Source organism: Cnephaeus nilssonii (assembly GCF_951640355.1).
Source record: "Cnephaeus nilssonii genome assembly, chromosome: 9".
NCBI classification, from domain to species: domain Eukaryota; kingdom Metazoa; phylum Chordata; class Mammalia; order Chiroptera; family Vespertilionidae; genus Cnephaeus; species Cnephaeus nilssonii.
In genome coordinates, this window is record NC_137080.1 from 95838781 (window position 1) to 95861067 (window position 22287).

General features: G+C 63.6%; 3 protein-coding genes across 3 annotated transcripts; 1 reads left to right on the top strand and 2 right to left on the bottom strand.

Moving 5' to 3' along the window:
* Positions 1–359: 359 nt before the first annotated feature.
* On the bottom strand, positions 360–13869 carry LOC307105470 (complement C4-A-like). Its single transcript, XM_079781229.1, has 41 exons — positions 13617–13869; positions 13339–13537; positions 12983–13184; positions 12760–12830; positions 12582–12670; positions 12331–12413; positions 11823–11919; positions 11597–11702; positions 11376–11508; positions 10882–10997; positions 10604–10777; positions 10306–10491; positions 10015–10200; positions 9775–9933; positions 9440–9566; positions 9227–9301; positions 8800–8997; positions 8279–8390; positions 8120–8193; positions 7805–7944; positions 7388–7597; positions 7069–7120; positions 6891–6980; positions 6552–6761; positions 6337–6412; positions 6050–6206; positions 5842–5958; positions 5583–5754; positions 5206–5438; positions 4965–5132; positions 4510–4569; positions 3762–3855; positions 3489–3684; positions 3309–3399; positions 3141–3215; positions 1983–2085; positions 1762–1851; positions 1387–1485; positions 1221–1304; positions 878–1010; positions 360–719 (listed from the first exon to the last, which is right to left on the bottom strand). Exons 1-41 carry the CDS (start codon positions 13676–13678, stop codon positions 578–580), a joined length of 5241 nt encoding a protein of 1746 aa, XP_079637355.1. The 5' UTR covers positions 13679–13869; the 3' UTR covers positions 360–577.
* A 504-nt stretch (positions 13870–14373) lies between these two features.
* Positions 14374–20157, bottom strand: WHR1 (winged helix repair factor 1; the record flags this gene model as incomplete). Its single annotated transcript, XM_079780466.1, has 6 exons — positions 14374–14716; positions 14897–15044; positions 15139–15236; positions 15976–16115; positions 16292–16387; positions 19870–20157. 6 exons carry the CDS (start codon positions 20155–20157, stop codon positions 14671–14673), a joined length of 816 nt encoding a protein of 271 aa, XP_079636592.1. The 3' UTR covers positions 14374–14670.
* A 322-nt stretch (positions 20158–20479) lies between these two features.
* Positions 20480–22252, top strand: DXO (decapping exoribonuclease; the record flags this gene model as incomplete). The annotated part of the gene is given in 7 exon segments (XM_079780463.1): positions 20480–20843; positions 20984–21219; positions 21310–21529; positions 21633–21768; positions 21887–21981; positions 22065–22185; positions 22187–22252. Coding segments are annotated over 7 exon segments (1227 nt in total). The 5' UTR covers positions 20480–20490.
* Between the last annotated feature and the right edge of the window lie 35 nt (positions 22253–22287).

The following is a 22287-nucleotide window of genomic DNA, read 5'->3' on the forward strand; positions in this document are numbered from 1 at the left end:
AATCTCGGGATGGATTTCTAGGTCAGCCCTTCAGACCCAAGGGCGTCCCAAATGCAGGGGAGCGAGGCAGACGGGGGAGGGTTGACCCCAGTGGAAGTCTCCTGGAGTATTAGCAAACACCAAAGGCAGCCTTTGGCTTGGCTGAGGTCAGTCCCTGGAAGAGACCCGGACCTGGGGGCTATGCAACCCTGGGGTGCTCCCAATGCACGACCACAGGCTTTCCCCAGACCAGGCCTCAGTGGAAACAACAGCCCAACCTGCCAGCTGTGCCAGGACAGAAGGCAAGACTGGCGACCCCGGCGGTGGAGGCCTGCAGGCAGGGCGAAGGCAGGCCTTGGGGTGGAGGCCGGGCTGCGGGTCACAAGTCTGCTCGGTGGTCCGATGAGGGACTGAGCTCCTGGTGAGTCACCTGGGAGGATCAGGCACCCCAGGGCCGTCCAGGCTCCGAGAGCCGGAGATGATGCCAACCCTGGCCTGGCCAGGACCCAGAGGCACGGGCTGAGACACACACTGACGCTTGGCTGTGGAAGGTGTTTATTGAGCCGGGCCAGCCCGGGGCTCCTCCCGGGAGGGCAGCCTACACCTGGCAGCCCTGCGTGCCGTACTCCTGCAGGAAGCCGCGGAGCTGGGCGCAGGCGGCGCGCTGGCGGGTGCTCCGGCACAGGCGCTCCGAGGGCATCTCCTCGATCCAGCTGTTCGAGTCCAGCAGGTACTGGGGTCTGCGGGGCACAGGGCCATCAGCGGGGTCAGGACGGGCAGAGGGGAGCGAGCCCGCGGCACCTGGCGCCTGGCACCTGAGGGGCAGGGCCTGGTGCTGGGGATCCTCGCCCTCAGGACGGGTGAGGGCAGCAAGAGACCCAGGGCCCAGCGAACTCACTGTCCCTTGAGGTCACGGGTGGTCCCGTCCAGACCCATGATCAGATATTCTTTCCCGGGTTCCAAGTGAAGGCGGCAAGAGGCTCGAACCAGGAAGTTCCGGGTCTGACCAGCAGCGGCCTGGGCATCCTTGGCTGAGGGGGGCGGGACAAGAGCTGTCAGAGGGGACTGCACGGCCAGGCCTTGCACCCCCCCCCCCCACCGAACCCGCCACTCCCCGCGGGCGCTGCCTTCCGGTGACAAGCCCGAGCTCCTAAGAGGCCGAGGGGGAAGCCCGGCCTCTGAGTGTTTACTGCTCCAGGCGCCAGGCCCGCACGGCTCCCTCCACCCGCCGCCCCGCGTACAGACGTGCAGCACTCGGATGACACTCGTCTCGAAGAGGCGGAAGGCAGCTCTGGCATCTTCTCGGAGAACCTTAACGTGGAAGCCTGTGAGGAGTTCGGGGACAGGAGGAAGGTGAGCTCCGGGCGGCCTGCGGGCGCCCCCCAGGCCCCGAGGGCGGGGACTGACCGTAGTCCACGCGGGGGTAGTAGCAGGCGAACTTCATCCGGTAGCCATCCTCCTCCACCAGCCCTCGCTCCAGCGCACGCCGCTGTCGGGGGCACTTCCCTGAAGCCAGGGCCCAGTGAGGCAAGGCCAGCCCCGCCCCTTCCCCACCCCCAGCCCCCGGCGCCTTCCCCACCCCCCCCCACCCCACTCCCCCACCCCAGTCCCTTTCCCCAACCCCCAGCCCCGGCCCCTTCCCCACCCCCCACCCCCCGGCCCCTTCCCCACCCCCCCCACCCTACTCCCCCACCCCCAGCCCCTTTCCCCTGCCCCCGGCCCCTTCCCCACCCCCCACCGGCCCCCGGCCCCTTGCCCCCCCACCCCCCCCCCGGGCCTCACCCTCTGCACACTGGCAGACGTCGGCAGAGCACAGTGTGGACACGAGTTTGCTCTTAGTTGGGGCCCCGTAAAACACAGCACACTTGTGCTCTGGAGGAGAGCAGAGAGGGGCGTTAGGGCACCTGCCCTCCTGCCAGCCAGTCGTCTGGAGCCCCAGGACCTCCCTGCCCCCCTAGGCCCCAGTCCTGGCTCCCCAACCTCCCGGTGCCCCGGGTACTCGCCAGGGTTGTAGTAGTCGTACAGGGTGGCGCTGGCCGGCTGCACCAGCCCCACGGCCACCTCCTGCACAGCTCCAAAGCCCACGCACTCCCGGGAGGTGGGGACCTGCGGGGGGGGGGGGGGGGAGGTCAGGGACCCACTCTCTGGGCCCCACAGGCCTGTGCGCCACTTCCTTGGCCTGTCTCTGGTGTCCGCCGTCTCATCTGTCTCATCTTCAGTGTCCTTCACATTCTGTCACCTTCCGGCCACACACACTCAGAACTGCTCCCAAGGCCCCTGGTGACCTCACTGCCCAGATGGTGACGCCCGGCCCGCCCGGCCCCAGCGCCTGTGAGCGCCTGTGAGGTGTCGCCTCGCGGACACACCACGCGAAGCTCCCCTCAGCTCAGGGTTAGCTTCCAGCATCTCTGCTGCTGACGGGCTGTTTCCGACCGCCCCTCGCCTGCCGGCCTTGCGCCCCTCTACCACGGCCTCCCCCCCCCCCCCCGCTTTCACCAACCCCTTCCCGGCTGATTGCCAAGCAGAACGGTCAGCCTTGCCCCTCCATCAGGACTTGGGCAGGATGCACAAATTCTCCAAAGCCACTCTGCCTGCCCCCCCCCCCCTCCCCGCTCCTGGTAGCCTTGCTTCACCACTGCTACAACCAGGCCTCCTTCCTCGGCTGCTAGGGCAGCTGCGGCCGCTATGCCCACCCCTGGGACCCGCAGGCCCACGCGAGCGAGCGGCGAAGCCGGCACCTGCCCTCCCCTGCCCCCTCCCCTCCCCCAGCTCCCTCAGTAAACATCCAGAACATGTTGAGGGCCATCAGAGGGTTGAAAGCTTTGTTTTAGCCAACGAGGCCACAGAGACGACTCATCTGTGACCAACATCACTTCCTAAAAGAAGGTGCACTTTCCTAGACGGTCAATAAAAAGGACCCCCTCAGGTGGAATACATTTGGCTTTATGACAGACTCACTCTCCGCTCCCCCTGCCGATGCCCCAAACCACATTAGGGGCTCGGCCCCTGCCCCTGCCCCAGCCCCGGCCCCGGCGGCATGGCCTCCCTCTTGTCCTGCCTCCCTGGGAGCGCTGGCCGCCCGCAGGGCCCCCCCCGCCCCCTCCCCCAGCCGCAGAGACGTGCTCGGTAAACAGTGCCCCACACCTGCCGCCCCTGCTCACCGAGTCGAAGTACAGCAGGACGTGGGGCCCCTCGGTCTCAAAGTGACTCACGTAACGGTCAGAGAGGGAAGTGAGCTGCAAAGAAGGAGAGGGTCACAGGGAGGCGGCCACCGAGGGCCACGGGCAGGGGCTGCAGGGGCGGAGCCGGCTCCTGAGGGCACGACCCACCTTCTCCAGGTCAGCCCGCAGGGCGTGGAACCCGCTCAGGAGGGTGATGTCCGCGATGGCCATGCCCGACAGCCCCACCTTGCCGTTCCGCCTGCGGAGAGGAGCCCCGAGGTCTGGGTGCCCTGCCGCGGGCACAGCCGCCCGCCCGCCCGCTCACCCGCCCGCCGCCCGCCCGCTCACCAGATGCACACGGTGTACTGCACTCGGGCCTCCTGCTCCTCGGCCACCTTGGGCGCCTCCCTCCTGCGGCGGCTCCTCCGCCCCTCAAACAGCTGCAGGGGCGTCACGGGCCGGGAAAGGGCCCCCGGGTCGTCTCCTGCGAAGCCCTCCTGGTTCTCGTAGTCCTCGTAGTCCTCGTAGTCCTCCTTGGCTTCCACTGCAGGGGGGTGGGCACTGAGACTCCGCCCCTGCACCAGCCCCTGGAGGCCCCGTGGCCCTGTCCCCAGCACTCACTTGTGTACTCCACGTGGCCCAGGACCGTCACCTCGATCTGAAGATCCTGGCAGGTGGTGTTCTGCATGTCCAGGACGTTGTAGGTGCGAAGGACCTGGCTCAGCAAGGGGCGCGGAGGGCACATGGCACCTGGGCCCAGGCCTCTCTCCAGAGCACAGCTCAGGGCACCGCCCGGCGGAGGGCTGTGAGGCCTGGGCCCCCCCCCCCCCCCAGTGGAGAACGTGAACGGCCGGGCCGGGTTGGACGGTGAGGCGGGAGGCAGCGCTCTGCACCTGCAGAGGCCGCAGGGAAGCTGGGGAAAGGCTTCGGGCCGAGGCGTGCGGAGGAGGAGGAGTTTGCCTCATGGGAAGAGAAGCAGGGGGAGGACATTCTAGGCCAGGAGACCTGTGTGGCGGGTACCCGTCTGGCCAGGGAGGTACAGGGACCCAACCATGGTGGCGGGGAAGAGTCCAAAGGCTCGTCTGACGGCTCAGAGCGTGGGGCTTGGGCGGGAGGAGCTCCAGGGCTGTCTTAGCCCCGAGTCGGTGACCAAGTGACAAGGGCCCGGGCATTAGGGGACAGAGGGGCTCAGGGGGGAGTGGCAGCTGGCGAAGGGGTTGTGTCACGCAGACAAGGGGGAGACGGAGGAAGCAGGGCCTGTGGCTCGATGCGGGAGGGGCCGCAGGGGCCCAGGGAGGTGCAGACCAGAGTGAGCGAGTGCACCCAGCCCAGCGCCCCCTGCTGGCCTGGCCGTGCTGCGGGCTCTCACCTTCAAGGTTCCTTTGCTGTTTCCTCCCACCTTCACGTTAATCTTGCTGCCCAAGGAAAACTTCCCGGGGAGAAAAGGGAACGTGATGTCAGAGGGGCACCGGAGGGCACCTGTTTGTTCCAACCTCCCTCCTCCCTAGAAACAGCCCTGCTCCTCCTCTCCCCTCACGTCCCGAGCTGACACCTTCACCTTCACTCACACTACTCCACTCAGCCTCCCCCGCTGCCAGGAGGCCCACCGCAAGCATTACTGGGAGCCCCCCCCCCCCCCCCCCCCGTGCATTACTGCTGGAGGCCCTGCATGCATTAGCACCGGGAGGCCCCGCACATTACTGCCGGGAGGAACCTGCGGCTGAGGTCAGGTGGCTCTCCAGCCACTCGGCACCAGGGGAGCGAGGGATGGGCGGGGCCAGGGAGTCCTGCCTCACACACTAGGCCCAGGTGAGGGCGGTTCACCTGCAGCTCCTCCTCCAGCCCCTGAGCCTGGTGGTTGCTCAGATGCAGCACGTGGGTCTTGAACCCATTGCGGCTCAGGGAGCTGAGGGTCACGTTGAGCCCCCCGTCCTCGGAGGTGTGGGAAGCGATCCAGTACGCAGACAGCGCGTCCAGGGCGATCACCGTGTCCTGGGGAGGTTAGACCGGGACTCAGACGCTTGGTCCCAGGGCCGCCCACCCCGATCCCCAAGGCAGCGCCTACCTGGGTGCTGCGGAATCCCCCCTGGAAGCTGCCCTGGTGGGTGAGCCAGGCTGCAACCTGGTCCGCCATCTCTGCCCGGCCCTCCCGGAGCAGCAGGTGCAGCAGGCCGTAGGCTGTGGTTTCAATCCACAGGGCCGGCGCCTGGGGCACGGGGTCTGCCGGGCTGCGAGGAGCCGGCGTGGGCGACACCACGTTGCTCTGAGAACTGATGACCGAGCCCCAGTACAGCTGATCTGGGGGGGAGGGCGCCAGCCGTGAGCGGAGGCCGGCCGCCCGGCCCTGCTCCCGCCCGCTCTCCTGCCTGCCCCGCGCCCCCGCAGGTGCTTCCTTCCCTTCTCGGCGGGGCACACGCAGAGGTCCGAGGCCCCTGGACTCACCGCCCGTCTCCTGGGCCATGGCCATGAGGTTGTTGTGGGCCACGTCCTGCAGGTCCTCAGGGGCCTTGCTCAGCGTCAGTGCGTAGGCCGTGATGGCGGCGGCGTGAGCACCCAGGAGCCCGGCACTCGCTTTTGCCCCCAGAAATGAGTTTGCATTTGAGATGGACGTTTCCTAGAAGACGCGGAGGGAGGTCTGTGGGCGGACCGGGGCTGAGGAGCAGCAGGGAGAGCCGGGGCACAGGAGGCGCGGCGCCCTTACCACTCTCTGCTTCAGCTGCTCTGCACGCCCGTCCTGGAAGACGGCCAGCCCGTGATGAAGGGCGATGACCACGAAGGCCGTCAGGGCCACCGTCTCGTCATTTCCTACCAAGCCGCCCTGGTCAGTGCAGGGAGAGAAGCCGTCAGCCAGGAGGGGCGGGGCCAGGAGAGCGCCCTCCGGCAGCCCTGGGCCCCGCCCCCGGCCGCACCTGCATGCCCCTGTGGATAACGGGACAGGGGTCCCGGAAGGAGCCGTCGGCCTGCTGCTGGGACAGCAGCCACTTGGCCGTCTCCTGCAGCTTTTCAGGGGAGTCGGCCACCTGTTCCTGGGCCAAACTCAGTACCTTCAACACAAAGGCTGTGAGCCTAGAGGAGGGAGTGACAGCTGGGGTGGGCCGGTCCCTAGAGGAAACACAGACCACTCCCCCGACGCCCGGTTAGTCACCCTCCAGCCGCCCGCCAGCGCTCGGACCCAGAAGCACTCCCCCAGGCTCACCAGGTGCTGCTGTCCCGACTTAGCCACGCCCCATAGGAGCCGTCCGCCTTCCGGAACTGCTGGATCCGCATGTACCCTTGGAGAGGAGCGGCGGCTGCTATTTGTGCCCGAGGCCATGCTCCCCATTCCCGTTGGGTACCCCCTTCCCCCACCAGCCGCCTGGGGTGCCCGTCGCCCTTAATGGCCTGCCCACTCCGCTCGCCCTGCGCCGGAACCTTTCTGGATCAGGTCCACCGCGTGGTCCTTGGTCTCTGGGGGCAGCTTGCTCCACTGCTCCGTCTTGTCCAGGTAGCGGGAAGCAGCCAGGGTCGGAGCCAAGAGGACCATGGTTTGCTCCCCGCAGCCCTGAGGCAGCCTCAGGAGGGAGGCCACGCCTCCTGCTGACAAGGCCCCCCCGGAGCCCAGGGTGTCCAGTGGACTTGAGGCTGCAGGGCAAAGAGGGGGTTAAGGACAGAGAGCAGCTCTGGGACCCAGGGTCAGAGGGTCATGGCACCAAACAGGTTTCACATGCATCTGAGGGTGGCCGCTGGGACGGGCCTGGAGGACACGCCCACCTGTGACCCTGACAAAGCTGCTGTGGTCTCCATCGGGGATAATATTGGGATCAGAGCTGCCGGGAATTTCCAGGGTCCGGCCTCGGTGGTCTGGGGAGATGGGAAGTTGTCAGTCTGCTGGTGTCCATCTCCTCCACCTACAACCCTCGCAGGACACTGCGGCGGCCAGGCCACTCACCCAGGGGGTTGAGCTCATAGACCAGCTCCTCCATGTGGACGGCGCCTTCCTTCTGTCTCGGGGGAAGCAGCTCTGAGGTCACCCACCGCCTGGCTGCAGCTGCCCCCTCCCTCCCCCCCCCCCCCCCCCGCCCCTGTGCAGACTCCCCGGACTTGGATTTGAACTTCGGAGGCAGAGTGGGATCAGACTTGTAGAAGGCAAACTGACCAAGGAGTTGGGTTTGGGAGGTGGGCCTCTGGCCTGGCCAGCAGAGAGGGTGCTGGGGTCAGGGGGTAAGTCTGGGAGCCTGGGGATCTGGCTTCAGGGGTCCTCCATTCACCTCGATTTTTAGAATCTTAGACACTGCGTCCCCTATAGCGAACTCCAAGGACCCTCGAGCCACCACCTTCAGGGACACATCAGCGGCCGCCGTGGGCACCACAGAGAAGCCAACGGGCCGGGCAGAGTGTGCAGGCACCAGCACCTGCTGGGCCAGCCCTCCGCCCCCAGCCAGGCACAGCCCGTCCACCGGGGCCACGTGGACGCTCATCTGGGGAGGAAGCGGGAGGGCCAGAGTCAGGTCGTCAGGCTCTTCATCCCTCCCCACCACGGCTCCCACCCGCTGTGACCCGGCCCCCGCAGGCCTCACGGGCAGACCTGTGTCCACTGTACACCCAGGCCTCACGGGCAGACCTGTGTCCACTGTACACCCAGGCCTCTCGGGCAGACCTGTGTCCCCTGTACACCCAGGCCTCACATGCAGATCTGTGTCCAGGTAGTTGTACAGAACAGGCCGCAGCTCGAGCTGCTCAAAGCGGCGAACGGAGATGGGCAGGCGGAGGTGCAGGTGAAACTCACGGAACACTCGGAGCTGGACTGGTCTGGCCACACACAGGCCTGTGGAGCAAGGTGTGGGGAAGGCGGAGAGATCAGAGGCCTGGGGGCACCTCAGCCCCTGGGGGCAGGGTGACCATCTCTGCCCCGCTGTCCGCACCCCCTTCCTTGCAGTAAAGGAAGAGGGAGCTGGGTGGAGGGGTGGCAGCGGGGAGGGCGGAGCCGGCGGCAGCCGCACCTGTTGTTTTGGACAGGCTCACACCGTGGATCTCCCAGGTGGTCAGAGAGTCAGGGAGCGGCAGCGGTGACAACCTGTGGTGGGAAAGGTGAGCAGCCGTCACAGGCTGGGCTGGCGCGACCCTGCCCAGACCCAAGGCCGGCCCCCAGGCGCCCTCACTGGAGGAAGCGGTCCACGGACTCAACCCTCCAGAGCCAGTTCTCGGGGAAGAAGCTGCGCACAGGAATGTCGTCTTCCTCCATCAGGTCCTCCTCCTGCAGGATCTCCAGGGCTGGGGGCCACACGGCGGTGAGGAGGGCTCTGCCCGCCCAGGCGCCCTGCCCGGGCCGAGCCCCGCCCCCTGGCTCACCTCGGGCCCCGCCCCCTGGCTCACCTCGGGCCCCGCCCCTGGCTCACCTCGGGCCCCGCCCCTGGCTCACCTCGGGCCCCGCCCCCGGCTCACCTCGGGCCCCGCCCCCTGGCTCACCTCGGGCCCCGCCCCTGGCTCACCTCGGGCCCCGCCCCCTGGCTCACCTCGGGCCCCGCCCCCTGGCTCACCTCGGGCCCCGCCCCCTGGCTCACCTCGGGCCCCGCCCCCTGGCTCACCTCGGGCCCCGCCCCCTGGCTCACCTCGGGCCCCGCCCCCTGGCTCACCTCGGGCCCCGCCCCCTGGCTCACCTCGGGCCCCGCCCCTGGCTCACCTCGGGCGAGGCCCACGCGGCCCTGGGCCCGGGTCTTCTTGCGCAGGCCCTCGGCAAACTGGCAGCAGGACAGGAAGGGCTCTCGGCAGGCCGGCTGCGGCACCCGGGCCGCCCGCTGCTCGCAGGAGCGGGTCATGGGCAGCCGCGTCAGCCCGTCCTGGCAGCAGCGCCTGGGCCCTGGGGAAGTGTACTGGCCCACTGCAGGGCCGGGGGTGAGCACGGGACGCACCTCCAGGTACGGAGGGCCCACTGGGAGCGAGGAGCTCAGGAGGCCGCGCAGAGCCTCCTGCCCACCCACCGCCGACCCAGGACTTGGCCCTCTGGCCCCGAATCCCACAGCCTGGCCCCTCGGGAGCAGAGGAGCCGGGAGGCAGGCCCCTCCTCCTGACCCCGGGCGCAAGCACCTTCATCGGCACCCACAACTCACACTTCTCGCTAATTGCTTTCTGGAAGTTCACGTTTCTCTTTTTCCGGGTTTTCTGCTCCTTGGGACAGCTCAGGCCTGGGAGAGAGCAGGGCTGCAGCCAAGCCCTGGTGGGTGGCCTCCCTTGCCTGCTCCCCTCCTCCCACCTTACCCCTCAGGGCCCTCCCTCCTCACTCTGCCTCCCACCACCCATCCCACTCCCTCCTCTGGTCTCACTATTTCGGGTCGAAGTCAATTGGTGTCCATCAGAAAAGGCCAGACCGGCCGCCTCGAACACCTGCAGGGCGCTGTCCCCACCCCCAGGACCACACCCGAGGTCGTAGCTGTTCATGACTTCAAAGACCTGGCCAGAGAAGGCAGGGCTGTTGCAGAGACAAGATGGCTGAGGGGCAGGGCTGGCTGTGGCGAGGGCGGGATGGACAGATGTGAGACACAGACACTGGGGAAATAAGGCCCAAGCCCCACAGCTTGAGGGAGGCTGGGCGGAGCGGGCGGGCAGCTGGGATGATTCCGAGAGGACGAGGGAGGGCTGGGAGAGGGTCTTCACAAACCTTGCCCATGTCCAGGGGCTTGTGGGCCCTGCCGCCCGCGGCGTACAGAGCCGTGTCCACAGCCCCCAGGGCCACCAGGGCCACGGAGTCCGTGTGCAGCTGGAGCTTCAGCACCTCCCCGGGGCGATAGTCCTTGTGACTGTCCACACTCAGCTCCAGCTGCACGGCGGGCGGGGGGGGGGTCAGATGGGAGAGCTGCTTCTCGTCCTTTCCTGCCCCTCCCCCACCCCCATGCGTTACCTTGCCCTCACAGGCCCCAGCCTGGACGTCCACCCGCAGGGAGTTGGCCACGGGGAGGCCCCCGTGGTAGTAGAAGGCCACAAAGTAGAAGGCGGGTGCCAGGCGGTGGTCCACAAACACGGAGACCGAGGTCAGGGCCCCCCTGGGCTCTCGGCCCACAGACACGATCTGTCCCCGGGACAGGACCTGGGGCGAGAGTGGTTCCCTCTTCACTGCACGTGCCCAGCCTGAAACCACCGCCCCCAGGGCTCCCTCCCGCCGAGCCCTCCCTGCACCCGCCCTCCTGCACACCATGTAGTAGTAGTGGGAGAAGCTGGCCCCACGGACGCCCACGGCTCGAAGGTTCAGGCGGAAATTGTCCCCAACTCGAGGGGGTTGAGGATCCAGCCGTTCAAGGGACAGGAACCCGGAGCTTCCGGAGGGTGGGGCCCTCACGGTGAGCTTGGCTGTGGCTGGATGGAGGGAGCCTGCAGACACCTGGAGAAAGGGGTGGGGCGGGAGCAGCAGGGTCAGTGGCCAGGACCCAGGCACCAGCCCCTCCCCCTGCCCTTCCTGCCCGCCCCGTGCCCCGTGGTGGTCGGAGTCCTACCGAGAGCTGCACTTCCGAGGTGGTCGGAGGGACGTTGATGGAGACAAGGACTTGGCCGTGCTCATCTGTGTTTCGCTTATCATGTGTTTCAGAAGCAGATCCCGGAGAGAACGTGGCAGCAACTTTGACGGGAACGTCAGAGGCGGGGGAGCCTGACATGTCGCGGACCAGTGCCTGGGTGGGTGGAGGGGCAGGTCAAAGAGAGAAGAGGGGCCGTGGGCCCTCCTGCGGGGCACCCTCCGTGCCCTCCCGCCACGCCCCTCCCCTGCAGAGGAAACCTGCAGCAGAAAGGGGGCCCCAGGCACGAGGTGTCGCTTGGTGTGGCTAAGATCCAAGGAGAAGGGAGATGACACAAAACGCCAGGATGTGAGCTCGGCCTCCTCCAGCTCTCCCCCTGCAAGACATGGCAGACGAGGGGAGGAGGCGGACCCAGAAGGGGCAGGACAGCAAGGGGGCGCTCGTGTTTCCGCCCACCAGGCGCGAGCTTGCGGGCACAGGCCGTCCCTCCCTCATCAGTTTGCTGAGCGACCCAAGGCCAGCACACAGTAACATGCCTGCGAGGGGATGGGTGGGAGGACAGACGGATGGGCGGATGAGCGAGAACAATAAACAGAGGGGCTTCCCGGCAGCCCAGTTGGAGAGAGGCTTCCGGCTCTTTCCTGGCTTCGGGTCCCACGTGCGGGTCAGAAGGGGGCGGGGCAGTGCTGGAGGACAGAGGGTCAGCTCAGAGGTCAGAGGCTGGGTCTGGAGTCACAACCCGGCAGGCACTCACCTGGAGACTCGATGACAGACGCCGCCACGTAGAGGCGCAGCCCTGGGAGGTCCGCCGGCCGCACGCCAAGCTTCTCCAGGGCGCCCTGGACCTCAGCCTTGGCGAGGGAGACGTGGCACTGGCCCTCCGCCAGCTGGGCAGAGAAGACAACGGCCAGGTGACACCTGTCCCCCCACCCCTCCGCCTCATGGTCCCCGCCGCCCCCTCACCCTCCTTCCCACCTTGGTCTGGTTCTCCAGTCCCCGAAGGAAAGTCTTGTCACCACGCTCATCCAGGAGCCCAAAGCGCACGTACGCCACGCCCTGCACCGGCTTCCCGTAGATGTACCTGCGGCCACAGAGCAACAGGGAAGGGGATGAGGGCGTGGCCTGGGCGGCGGGGGGGTGGGGTGGGGGGGGAAGGAGGGAAGTGATGTTCACGCTGAGGGGCAGCCCTCGCAGCAGTTACCTGGCCTGGATGTCTAGCTGGATGTCCCCAAGAACGCCAGGTGCTGTCAGGATGTAGGGCTCCCCAGGGATGATCTTCACCTCAAAGTTGGGAAGGACTGACCCAAGCAAAGGGGTAGGCTGGTCAGACTCCAGGGAAGGGCCTTTGAGGACTCCCTCCCCGCAGGGTGGCGGCACCCAGGTCGCCCCACCCCTGACTGCTCCCACCACCTCTCCTGCCCTTCTGGGCCTGTGTCTCCAGCTCTCACTGTCCTTCTTTTTGTTTGGTTAATCCTCACCTGAGGACATTTTCCCAGTGATTTTTAGGGAGAGTGGGAGAGGGAAAGACAGCGAGAAACATCAATGTGAGAAAAACACACCGCTTGGTTGCCTCCTGCACCGCCCTGACCAGGGCTGGCGGGGGAGGAGCCTGCAACTGAGGTACCTGCCCTTGACCAGAATCGAACCCGGGACCCTTTGGTCTGCAGGCCGACGCTGTATCCACTGAACCACACCGGCCGGGCTCTCACCGTACTTCTTCACCTCGAACTGGGTGCTGTAGTTGGAGTCTGGGCTGTCCAAGAATCTGGCCGAGATCTTCCAGGTCCCTGGCCTGAGGACAGACAGGGAGGGGCTCAGCCCGCAGGTGCCAGAGGGCCTGGGAGAGCCAGCCACGCTCCCTGGGGGAGGATGCGGGGTAACCACAGGCTCAGGGAGCTCGGGTCTGGCACTGTGTTGGCGTGGGGAGCAGGGGAACCGGGAACTGGGGGCAAGAGCTCACTCTGAGATGTCCGGGATCACAAAGTCATCCTGGAAGATGGAGGAGGGAGCGTACACCTGCCTCTTCCGCACGCGGAGGCCATGTGAGTTCTGCGACGGGAGGAAAAGTGGCCATGGGGGGGCGGGGGGGCACATCAGTAGCGCTAGCTGATCAGGAAGGTCAGAGGTCAGGGACTCACCTCCACGGTGACCGTGAGGCTGTCTGTGGTCGGGCGCATCTTTTGGTCCAGAGCGAAGACCCGGTACCGAACTGGAGCGGAGGGCGAGGTGAGCAGCAGGGACAGTGACGTGGGAGGGAGGGAGGGAGGGGAGACAAACATGTGCCAGGCAGCCTGCCGTGCGGCCCTTTCCGGCTATTGCACGTAAGGGGATGGCGGGGGAGGCCCTGGGGCTGAGACTCACCCCGCTGGCCAGGGTTATAAACGGGCTGGTCGGTCTGCAGGAAAAGGTGCCCGCGGCGCGAGGAAAAGAGCAGGTTGACGCCCTGAGTGTCCACCTCTTTGGACAGAGAGCGCTTCAGCCACGGTGACTGGGCCACCAGCTGGATCTTGGGGCCTCCGAGGAGGCTTTTGAGGCCACAGCTGTTGGCACCGTTGGGGAGGATCTGTCAGGCGAGGGGGAGGGAAAGGGAGCGGGTGAGAGACAGAGCAGGAGAAAGCCAGAGGCTGAGACAGCCAGGGAAGGAGGCCGCCAGCAGACCGACCCCGAGGCGGGGGGACGGAGCGGGCTCAGCGCAGCAGGACGGGGCGGCCAGCTACCTGGAGGCTGCGGAGAACGAAGTCCTCCTTCGAGGTGAGGAGGAAGTCCACCTTCGGGGAGCAGGGGGCATTGTGATGGGACGGGTTTCTCAGGAACACGGACCCTCTCACTTCCAGTCCCCGAGGAGCATCCTGGAGCAGGAGCCCCACCGACAGGGGGGCCCCCAGGTGAACCACGGAAGGAGAAAACAGGAGCAACCTGGGAGAACAGGCAGGTCAGCAGCGGCCCCACCGGCCCCCAGCCCGCCCGCCCAGCAGCCCCCGCGCCGCGCCGGGACCTGGGCTCCTGCAGAGACAAGGCGAAGCTGGACGCCCAGATCAGCCCCCAGAGGAGCCGCATGGCTGCAAGACCAGGAGCGATCAGACCCGTCTGTCTGTCTGCTCCTCTCTGGCCGGCCTCCTGCTCGGAGCAGAGTAGACTCTGGACCTTGCTCCTCCCCTGGGCCGGCTAAAGCCGGGAAACCACGTGACAACCAAGAACTGCAACTGGCCCCAGGCCCAGTGTTGGGGGCAGGGGGGCACCCCGGACACCTGGGTCACTGAGGAAATCATGGCCAGAGGTCCTGTTCGCCCCCTTCCCTCCCCCCCACTCCCCTGTTAACCCCTCATGCCAGTGCCTGGGCACCTCCCCCACTGGGCATGTGGTGTCTGTGTACCTGCGCGGCAACCTGGGCGGGGCACCAGCGGAGGAACAAGGCCCCTTTGCCAGGCCGACAGAACCAGGCGTAGGACGCGGGCCTCCCACTAAAACCCCAACAGCGGGGCTTGGTGAGGCCTTTGCTTCTCACAGGCCCTGACAGAAACCCGTGGTTAGACAGGCACCCTCACCACCCACAAGGAACACTGACCTCAGCACCCTCTTCCTCTGAACAATGAGGCCAAGTTTAGGCCCAACTGTGGCTTTACCTCTCCCCCGAGCGAGGCGCCACCCCCCACATCAAACCAGACAGCAGGAGGGAGCACCAGCACAAGTCCTTTATTTGCCGTTTCAATCCCACATGGAGGGCAGAGAGCCCCGCCCCCGCCTGCCCCTCGGACACCCCGCCTTCCTCCCCCGACAGTAACAGCAGCAGCTGCTGCCCGAGAGGCAGCGGCCATGGCCCTGGCATGGGGTCTGGCTCCACGTCCACAGGCCCCCGAGGCACTGCCCAAAGCCCGCCCTGGCCCGGAGCCCAGGTCAACAGCAGCGGTGACGCCTGGCACTGCACGCCCTCGGGTCCATCGCGCATCCTCCTGGCCGAGCTTTCCCAAGGTGACCCTTGCTCAGCCACCACTGGGCAGCGCGCCTGGCCCCAGGCCGGCTCCGGCAGGCTTGCCGCGGTGAGCAGACCCTCACGTCTCTGGCAGGCGCAGAAGGGTCCCAGAAGTGGTGGAGACACTGCAAGAGAAAGACACGGTTGGATCCAGACGCGTGGGCCCAAGGTCTGGGGAGAACTCAGAACTTGGCCAGGAACATTCCCGGGTTCCGCAGGAGAGGAGCTGGGCTTCCCTAGTGAAGGAAACCCACCTCTGCTTTGGGTCGTTGCTCTAACTGCCAGAGGCTGGGGGCAAGACTCACCAGTCCACCAGCTGGGCCCCGATGAGGTCGTGCACATGGTAGGCAAGGCCGAGTCTCACCGAGGCAGGCGCCCGCCGGCCCAGGAGCTCCGACAGGAGTAGCTCCCGGTACTTGGCCTTCCGGACCATGCCGAGGACAGCCTGGCGCCCTGGAGGGTGGACAGGAGCGGGGTAAGGCCTGCGGCCAGAGGAGCCCCGGAAAGGTGCTCTGGAGGGCTGAGGGCTAAGCTGCAGACAGAATACCTTTCACAAAACACTTAACGAATCTCCCAGCTCCGGGCACAGCCAGCCACCAACTCCCGGCATCTCGGACAGTGAGGACTCCGGCGTTGACCAGCTGCCTAAGCGGGTGGGAAGCCAGGAGAGATGAGGCCGTGGCTCTGAGAATCCTCTCTCCTCGCTGCTAATGTTGGAAACACGGGCACCCAGGCAAAGGGACTGGGTAACAGACACCCTCCTCCCCGCCCCTGCCCAGCAGGTCTCTGGTCCCATTCGCCTACCCAGCTGCCCTCCCGCACTCTCTCTTCCTGCTACTTGTTTCCTAAAACCAGTCTTGATACCTCCCTGACCACAAGCCCTGACGCACGCTCAGTCCCGCCCGCAGGGGAGCAATAAGGGTTTTCCTGTGTCCCTGCCACTGCCTAGGCCTGCCTCACACAGCTCCTCCACGTCTGCTGAGCAGAAGCTCCTAAAATGCCTTCCCATGGCCCAGGGTGCACAGCAGGGACCGGAGTCAGGCACAGCCCGCCGGACATTTCCCTCGCGCCGGCCTGGGTGCTGCTTTGGAATGTGAGTGCCTTGTGCCTGCCACTCGGTTGTCTCAGGTGAGTCACATCAGGCATGTGGTCCCTGCCAGGCCTCCACATGCATCTCACTGGCCACCCAGGCAGCCTGAATTTAAGTCTAAGGCTCCAGTGAGATGGCCTCTCTCTTGGGGGAAGGATACAAATTTAGATTTTACTAAAAAAAAAAAAAAAGTCAACCTTTTGGGCAGGTTCCGCAAAAGGAAAAGGGCCGGGCTGGAAGGAGGGAGGCAGGGAGGTGCCACATGCCGGATGAGATTGGCCCCCCAAGTCTCACGTGATCTCTGTGTCCCTGAAGCCAAAGGTCTGCGTCATTTGGTCCTGCTGGAAGCTAAGGTCCCCGCAGGCTGGGAGCACCAAGGCCAGAAACTTCTGCACGGCCCCAGCATAGGACCGGCCGTCGCAGGCCCTGAGGACCTGGAACCAGGGAGAGAGGCTGGGGATCCCCTTCTGCTCCGTTCTTCCCACCTCTCACACCCTTCCTCCCCCTCCTTCCCGTCCCTCCCATCACGACCAACCAGAGCCCTGTGCCCTGGGAGGTGGAGGTGTGGCGTGGGAGAGCCGCCGGCCGCCCGCGCCCCGAGCACACGCACCCTGGTCCTGTAGTCCTCGGTGAGAACAATCCCATGGGCATCCAGGTCGAAGCCCAGCTGGATGACTCTGATCTCCCCCTGTTCCTGAAGTTCTTTCTGTTTCCAGAAAGATGGGTGAGAAGAAGGGTGTCAGGTGAGAGGCTCTACCATACCCTGGGTACGTGCCCATGCCGGGGAGTTTTTCTCCAAGTAAAGGAAAACTGTGGGGAGAGAATCAGGTGAATCACCAAATAGTATTTCCCAGTTGGGTACCCACCCACCTCATCTCTTACGTGAAACTCTCGGTACACCTTTTCTAAGACTAATCATACGCCAGACACTAAGTAAGATAAAATAGTGATTAAGGCACAGACCCTGCCCGGCTGGTGTGGCTCAGTGGTTGAGCGTCAACCTATGAACCAGGAGGTCACCGGTTGATTCCCAGTCAGGGCACATGCTCGGGTTGCGGGCTCAATCCCCAGGAGGCGGGGGCGTGCAGGAAGCAGCCAATCATTGATGCTTCTATCTCTCTCTGCTTCTCCCTTCTTCTCTGAAGTCAATAAAAATATATGTATATTTTAAAAAGACACAGACCCTGCCCTCAAGGAATTAACAGTCTAGACTGTGGGCAGAGGAAATAGGGAAGAATATGGGATAAAATGTTTAAAACAAATAAAAATCCACCAGGACTAGTGTTTCTAAGAATACAGCAAGAACCAACTCACCTGCTGAAAATTAATTAAAATGCTGGATAAAGTATTTTTAAAATTAAAAGAGCTCACAAATAATACGTCAACAAAAGAATTCATCGAAATAATTGGGCTCTGTGGCCGGTGTGGCTAGGTGGTTAGAGCATTGGCCTGAGCACTGAAAGGCGCAGGTTCCATTCCTCGTCAAGAGCACATCCCTGGGTTGCAGGATCGATCCCCGGTGGAGGCAACTAATCGATGTGTCTCTCACATCGATGTTTCTCCCTTCCACTCTCTCTAAAAATCAATGGAGAAAAAAATATCCTCGGGTGAGGATTAACAACAACAAAGATGTAATTGGAAGATGGAGGGCATTTGATGATTTAGGCCAGTGATCGGCAAACTCATTAGTCCACAGAGCCAAATATCAACAGTACAACGATTGAAATTTCTTTTGAGAGCCAAATTTTTTAAACTTAAACTATATAGGTAGGTACATTGTTATTAACTTGATTAGGGTACTCCTAAGCTGGCCTTTGCTAAAAACTCAAGGGGCCGAAGAGCCGCATGTGGCTCGCGAGCCGCAGTTTGCCGACCACTGGTTTAGGCAAATCTGTCCAGCACAGTCAAAAATAACTGGGCACACCCTAGCCGGTTTGGCTCAGTGGATAAAGCATCGGCCTGTGGACTGAAGGGTCCCAGGTTCAATTATGGTCAAGGGCACATGTTCGGGTTGCGGGCTCAATCCCCAGTAGGGGGCATGCAGGAGGCAGCCAATCAATGATTCTCATTGTTGATGTTTCTATCTCTCTCTCTTCCTCTCCCTTCCTCTCTGAAATCATAACAATATATTTTAAAAAATAATAATAACTGGGCATAAATAAATATATGGACACACAAGAAAACAAAATTCAAAAGAAACAGACAATAGAAACAGACCCCAAAAGACATGTTGTCAGGGAATTATCAAAAACAGACTACTACAAAAACCCTATGTTTATAATGCTTAAATAACAACAGTCAAGATAGAATTTTTTAGCAAGAAATTATATGAACTGACATAATATGTTAAAAATAATCAAATAGAAATTCTAGAACTGGCAAGTGCAATTAAGGACTCAATGGATGGGTTTAATGTATTAAGGCACAACTAAATAAAAAGCTACTAGCCTGTAAAACAGATTCTAAAAAACTAACCAGGATATAATACAGTCAAAAAGATTGAAAATGCAGACAAGAAGCTAAAAGACGTAAAGGATACAAAGAGAAGGTCCAATGTATGTGTAATTGAAGTCTGGGGAGGAATGAAAAGAGATAAGGTAGGGGAAATATTTGAAAAGACAATAACATATCCACAATCACAAAAGTATATTAATCCAACTTTCATTAGCTCATAGAACAGACAAAATAACCAGTGAGGAATCAGAAGACTTCAACTCTAGTTACTGAGAAATTAATAACTGAATAATGCATATTCTTTTCAACTACACATACAATATTTAGCGAAACTGACCACATAGCAGGAAGCAAGTCTCAACAAGTTTCAAATGAGGAAAATCATATTGTACACTCTCTGGCCCCTATATCACTTATGCCAGAAATAAGTAACAATTCTATCCTATATAATCCTACTAGCGTTCCCGTTGCAGGAAAAATCCTGCAATAGGGTTTCCTGCTGCACTCTACCCCGCCCTGCCTGCTCTCCTCCCTTGTCCCCCACCCCGCGTTCTCCGCCAGCCCCCCTGCTTTTCTCCCTTCTCCGCCAGCCCGCCCCTGGCCCCGCCTCCGCTCCTCCCTTCTCCCCCGGCCCGCCTTCTCCGCCAGCCCGCCTGCTTTTCCCTTTTCCCCCGGCCCCGCCTCCGCTCCTCCCTTCTCCCCGGCCCGCCTTCTCCGCCAGCCCGCCTGCTTTTCCCTTCTCCCCCAGCCCCGCCTCCGCTCCTCCCTTCTCCTCCCCCTGGCTTGCTTGCTTCTCCGCAGCTTTGCTCCCTTCTGCAGCTCTTGGCTTCTTTCTAAGCTGTCTTGATATGCAAATTAGCCGCCATCTTTGCTGGGGTAATTTGCATATTCATCCTGATTGGCTGGTGGGCGTGGCTTGGGCGTCGCGAAGGTGCGGTCAGTTTGCATATTTGTCTATTATTAGATAGGATCCTATATAATAAAAGCCTAATATGCTAAGTGTCCAGTAAACTGGTCAGCCATTCAACCAATCAAAGCTTAATATGCTAATGATATGCTAAGGCCGCTCAACCACTCGCTATGCCATGCACTGACCATCAGGGGGCAGACTCTACTACCTGTAGGTTAGCTTGCTGCTGGGGTCGGGGGAGAGGGACTGAGTGAGATGGGCCCCACAGGCCCTGGAGCCCTCCCGTGTCAAAAGAAAACGCTTAGAAATTAAGGCATACTTACTAATCAACCCAATAAATCAAAGGGGGAAAACACGGGGCAAACTAGAAGACATTTGGAAATAAATGATAATGAAAACATAGACCAAAACTTGGGAGGATAGATAGATGAATCTCAATACTTAGCGGAAAACTACAGCCTGCCATGCATTTATTAGAAAAGAGAGGATAAAAGTTAATGGGGAAAAAGTAAAATAAACCCAACAGTAGAGGGGAAACAGATTAATGAAGCAGAAAACATGCAAACAAGAGAGGAACAAGCTAAATGTGAGTTCTCTGAAAGACATTAACATTGATAAGCCACTGGTGAGCCTGACCGAGGGGAGGAGAAACCTAGGGAAGCAGCCAGCCAACGCAGAGGAAGGCGAGGCCACGTTCCAGATCCCACAAACGTCACGCCGGTGGGCTCCCCCTGCGGGGGCCTGGCTCGCTCCCCGCTGCGGGTGCTTTCCAGGGCGGGTGCTTTCCAGGGCGGGGGCGCCCCCGGCCCCCGGCGTGCCCTCACCAGCTGCCGGTCCGCCGCCGTCCGGTCGGGCACGAGGCTGTACACCTGGCTCCGCAGCGCGATGGGCGGCAGCGCGTCTTCGAACAGGCCTCGCGGGAACAGCCGCCCCAGCTCCGCGACCGCCGCGCGCGCCGACCCGGGGCGGGGAGGGCTGCCCGGCGGGGCGCCGCCCCCCAACACCCGGGCACCGGCCGCGCCCCTCGGGGGGTCGGCCTCGGCGGGCCCGCCTCCGCGCCGCCGCCTCAGACCCAGCGGCTCCGCGCCCAGGCGCGGCCTCTTCCGGCTCATGTCGCCGACCCGGCGCCGCGGCCGCGAACGGAGGCTCCGGCGCCGCGGACGAGCGGCCGCCCCGGGAGCGCGGGCTGGGCCCTCCGCTGGCGCAAAATGATCGCGTCATCGAGCCGGAAACCCGCTCGCTCTCCGCGGTCCTGCGCGGCGTCCGGCTCGCGGTGAGCGGCCTGGGCCCCGCGGCACACCTGCCGCCCTCTCCGCGGGGAGCCCGGGCGGGACCTGCTTCCGGGCGCGCCCCCCGCCCCCCGCGGTTCCCGGCCGGAGCCGGCCGTCGGGAGGCCGCGCCTTCTCCGCCTCCTCTGCAGAAGGGACCCCACCCCCCAGCGCCTCATGGAGGCCAGAGGGACCAAGCGGGGAGCTGGGAAGATAGAAGTAGCTGAGCCGCGGAGCAAACTCCCGCACCCCGCGCCCTCGCTGCCCACCGACCCCGCCCTCTACTCCGGGCCCTTCCCGTTCTACCGGCGCCCTTCCCAGCTGGGCTGCTTTTCCCTGGACGCCCAGCGCCGGTACCACGGAGACGCCCAAGCCTTGCGCTACTACAGCCCGCCCACCGATGGTCAGGGCCCCAACTTCGACCTCAGAGAGGGGTACCCCGACCGATACCAGCCGCGGGACGAGGAGGTGCGAGAGGGCCTGGACCATCTGCTGCGCTGGCTCCTGGAGCACCGAGGCGGGCTGGAGGGGTGAGCGCGCGCGGAGATGGAGGGGCCTGCCTGCCCCGGCGATTAGGAAGCCAGCGCGGGAGGGCGCCGGTCCTTGGCGGGAACTCCCGGGAGCCATCTGAGCCGGTGCCGGGTGGCCTTCAGCCTCTCCCTCCTCCCAGGGGTCCCGGCTGGCTGGCAGGGGCCATCGTGACGTGGCGGGGGCACCTGACAAAACTGCTGACGACGCCGTACGAGCGGCAGGAGGGCTGGCAGCTGGCGGCCTCCAGGTTCCAGGGGACACTGTACCTGAGTGAGGTGGAGACGCCGGCCGCCCGGGCGCAGAGGCTCGCCCGGCCGCCCCTCCTCCGGGAGCTGATGTACATGGGGTACAAGTTCGAGCAGTACATGTGTGCAGGTGAGAGTTGCCCCTGCTCTGCAGTCCCCGCCCCCCCCGCGCCCCCAGAGACTGAGAGCCCCCACCCTGTTGCTGCTTCTCTCTGTACAGACAAACCTGGAGGCTCCCCCGACCCCTCTGGGGAGGTTAACACCAACGTGGCCTTCTGCTCTGTGCTACGCGGCCGCCTGGGAAGCCACCCTCTGCTCTTCTCGGGGGAGGTGGACTGCACAGACCCCCAGGCCCCCTCTCCGCAGCCCCCCGCCTGCTATGTGGAGCTCAAGACCTCCAAGGAGATGCACAGCCCGGGCCAATGGAGGAGCTTCTACAGGTTCAGGAGGGGTGGGTGGGGGCCAGGGCTGAGAACTGACAGCTGGGAAAGGGACCTGGGGGCAGAGGAGGCGGCGCCCCCCTGAGCCCGTCTTTCCTCACAGACACAAGCTCCTGAAATGGTGGGCTCAGTCATTCCTCCTGGGCGTCCCAAATGTTGTCGCTGGCTTCCGCAACCCGGAGGGTTTTGTCTGTTCCCTCAAGACCTTCCCCACCATGCAGATGTTTGAACACGTCAGGGTAAGGCAGTGGTACCTCACCCCCACGCCAACACCCCAGGTCCCGTGTCCAGGGCTGTAGCGTCCCCTCTCCCACTCCTGCCCTCACTTGTCTCTGCCTCCTCCTCGGCCCTCTCCAGAATGACCGTGACGGCTGGAACCCTTCCGTGTGCATGAACTTCTGTGCCGCCTTCCTCAGCTTTGCCCAGAACACAGTCGTCCAGGACGACCCCAGGTGAGGCATTCGGCCCTGCCCTCCCCTCTGGGCCCCGGGAGCCCGGCTCCAGCCCTCAGCTGGTTTCCCCGTCCTCCCCTCAGGCTTGTCCACCTCTTCTCCTGGGAGCCTGGCGGCCCAGTCACCGTGTCTGTACACCGGGATGCACCCCACGTCTTCCTGCCCACATGGTACGTGGACGCCATGACTCAGGAGCTCCCATCGCCCCCCCAAGACACCGTCCCCTAAGGACTTCTACTTCGGGGGGCTGGTCCTGTCTCTGTGCAGTTAAAGGCAGACTTCCAGGTGGTTCTCCCTGCTGTGTCT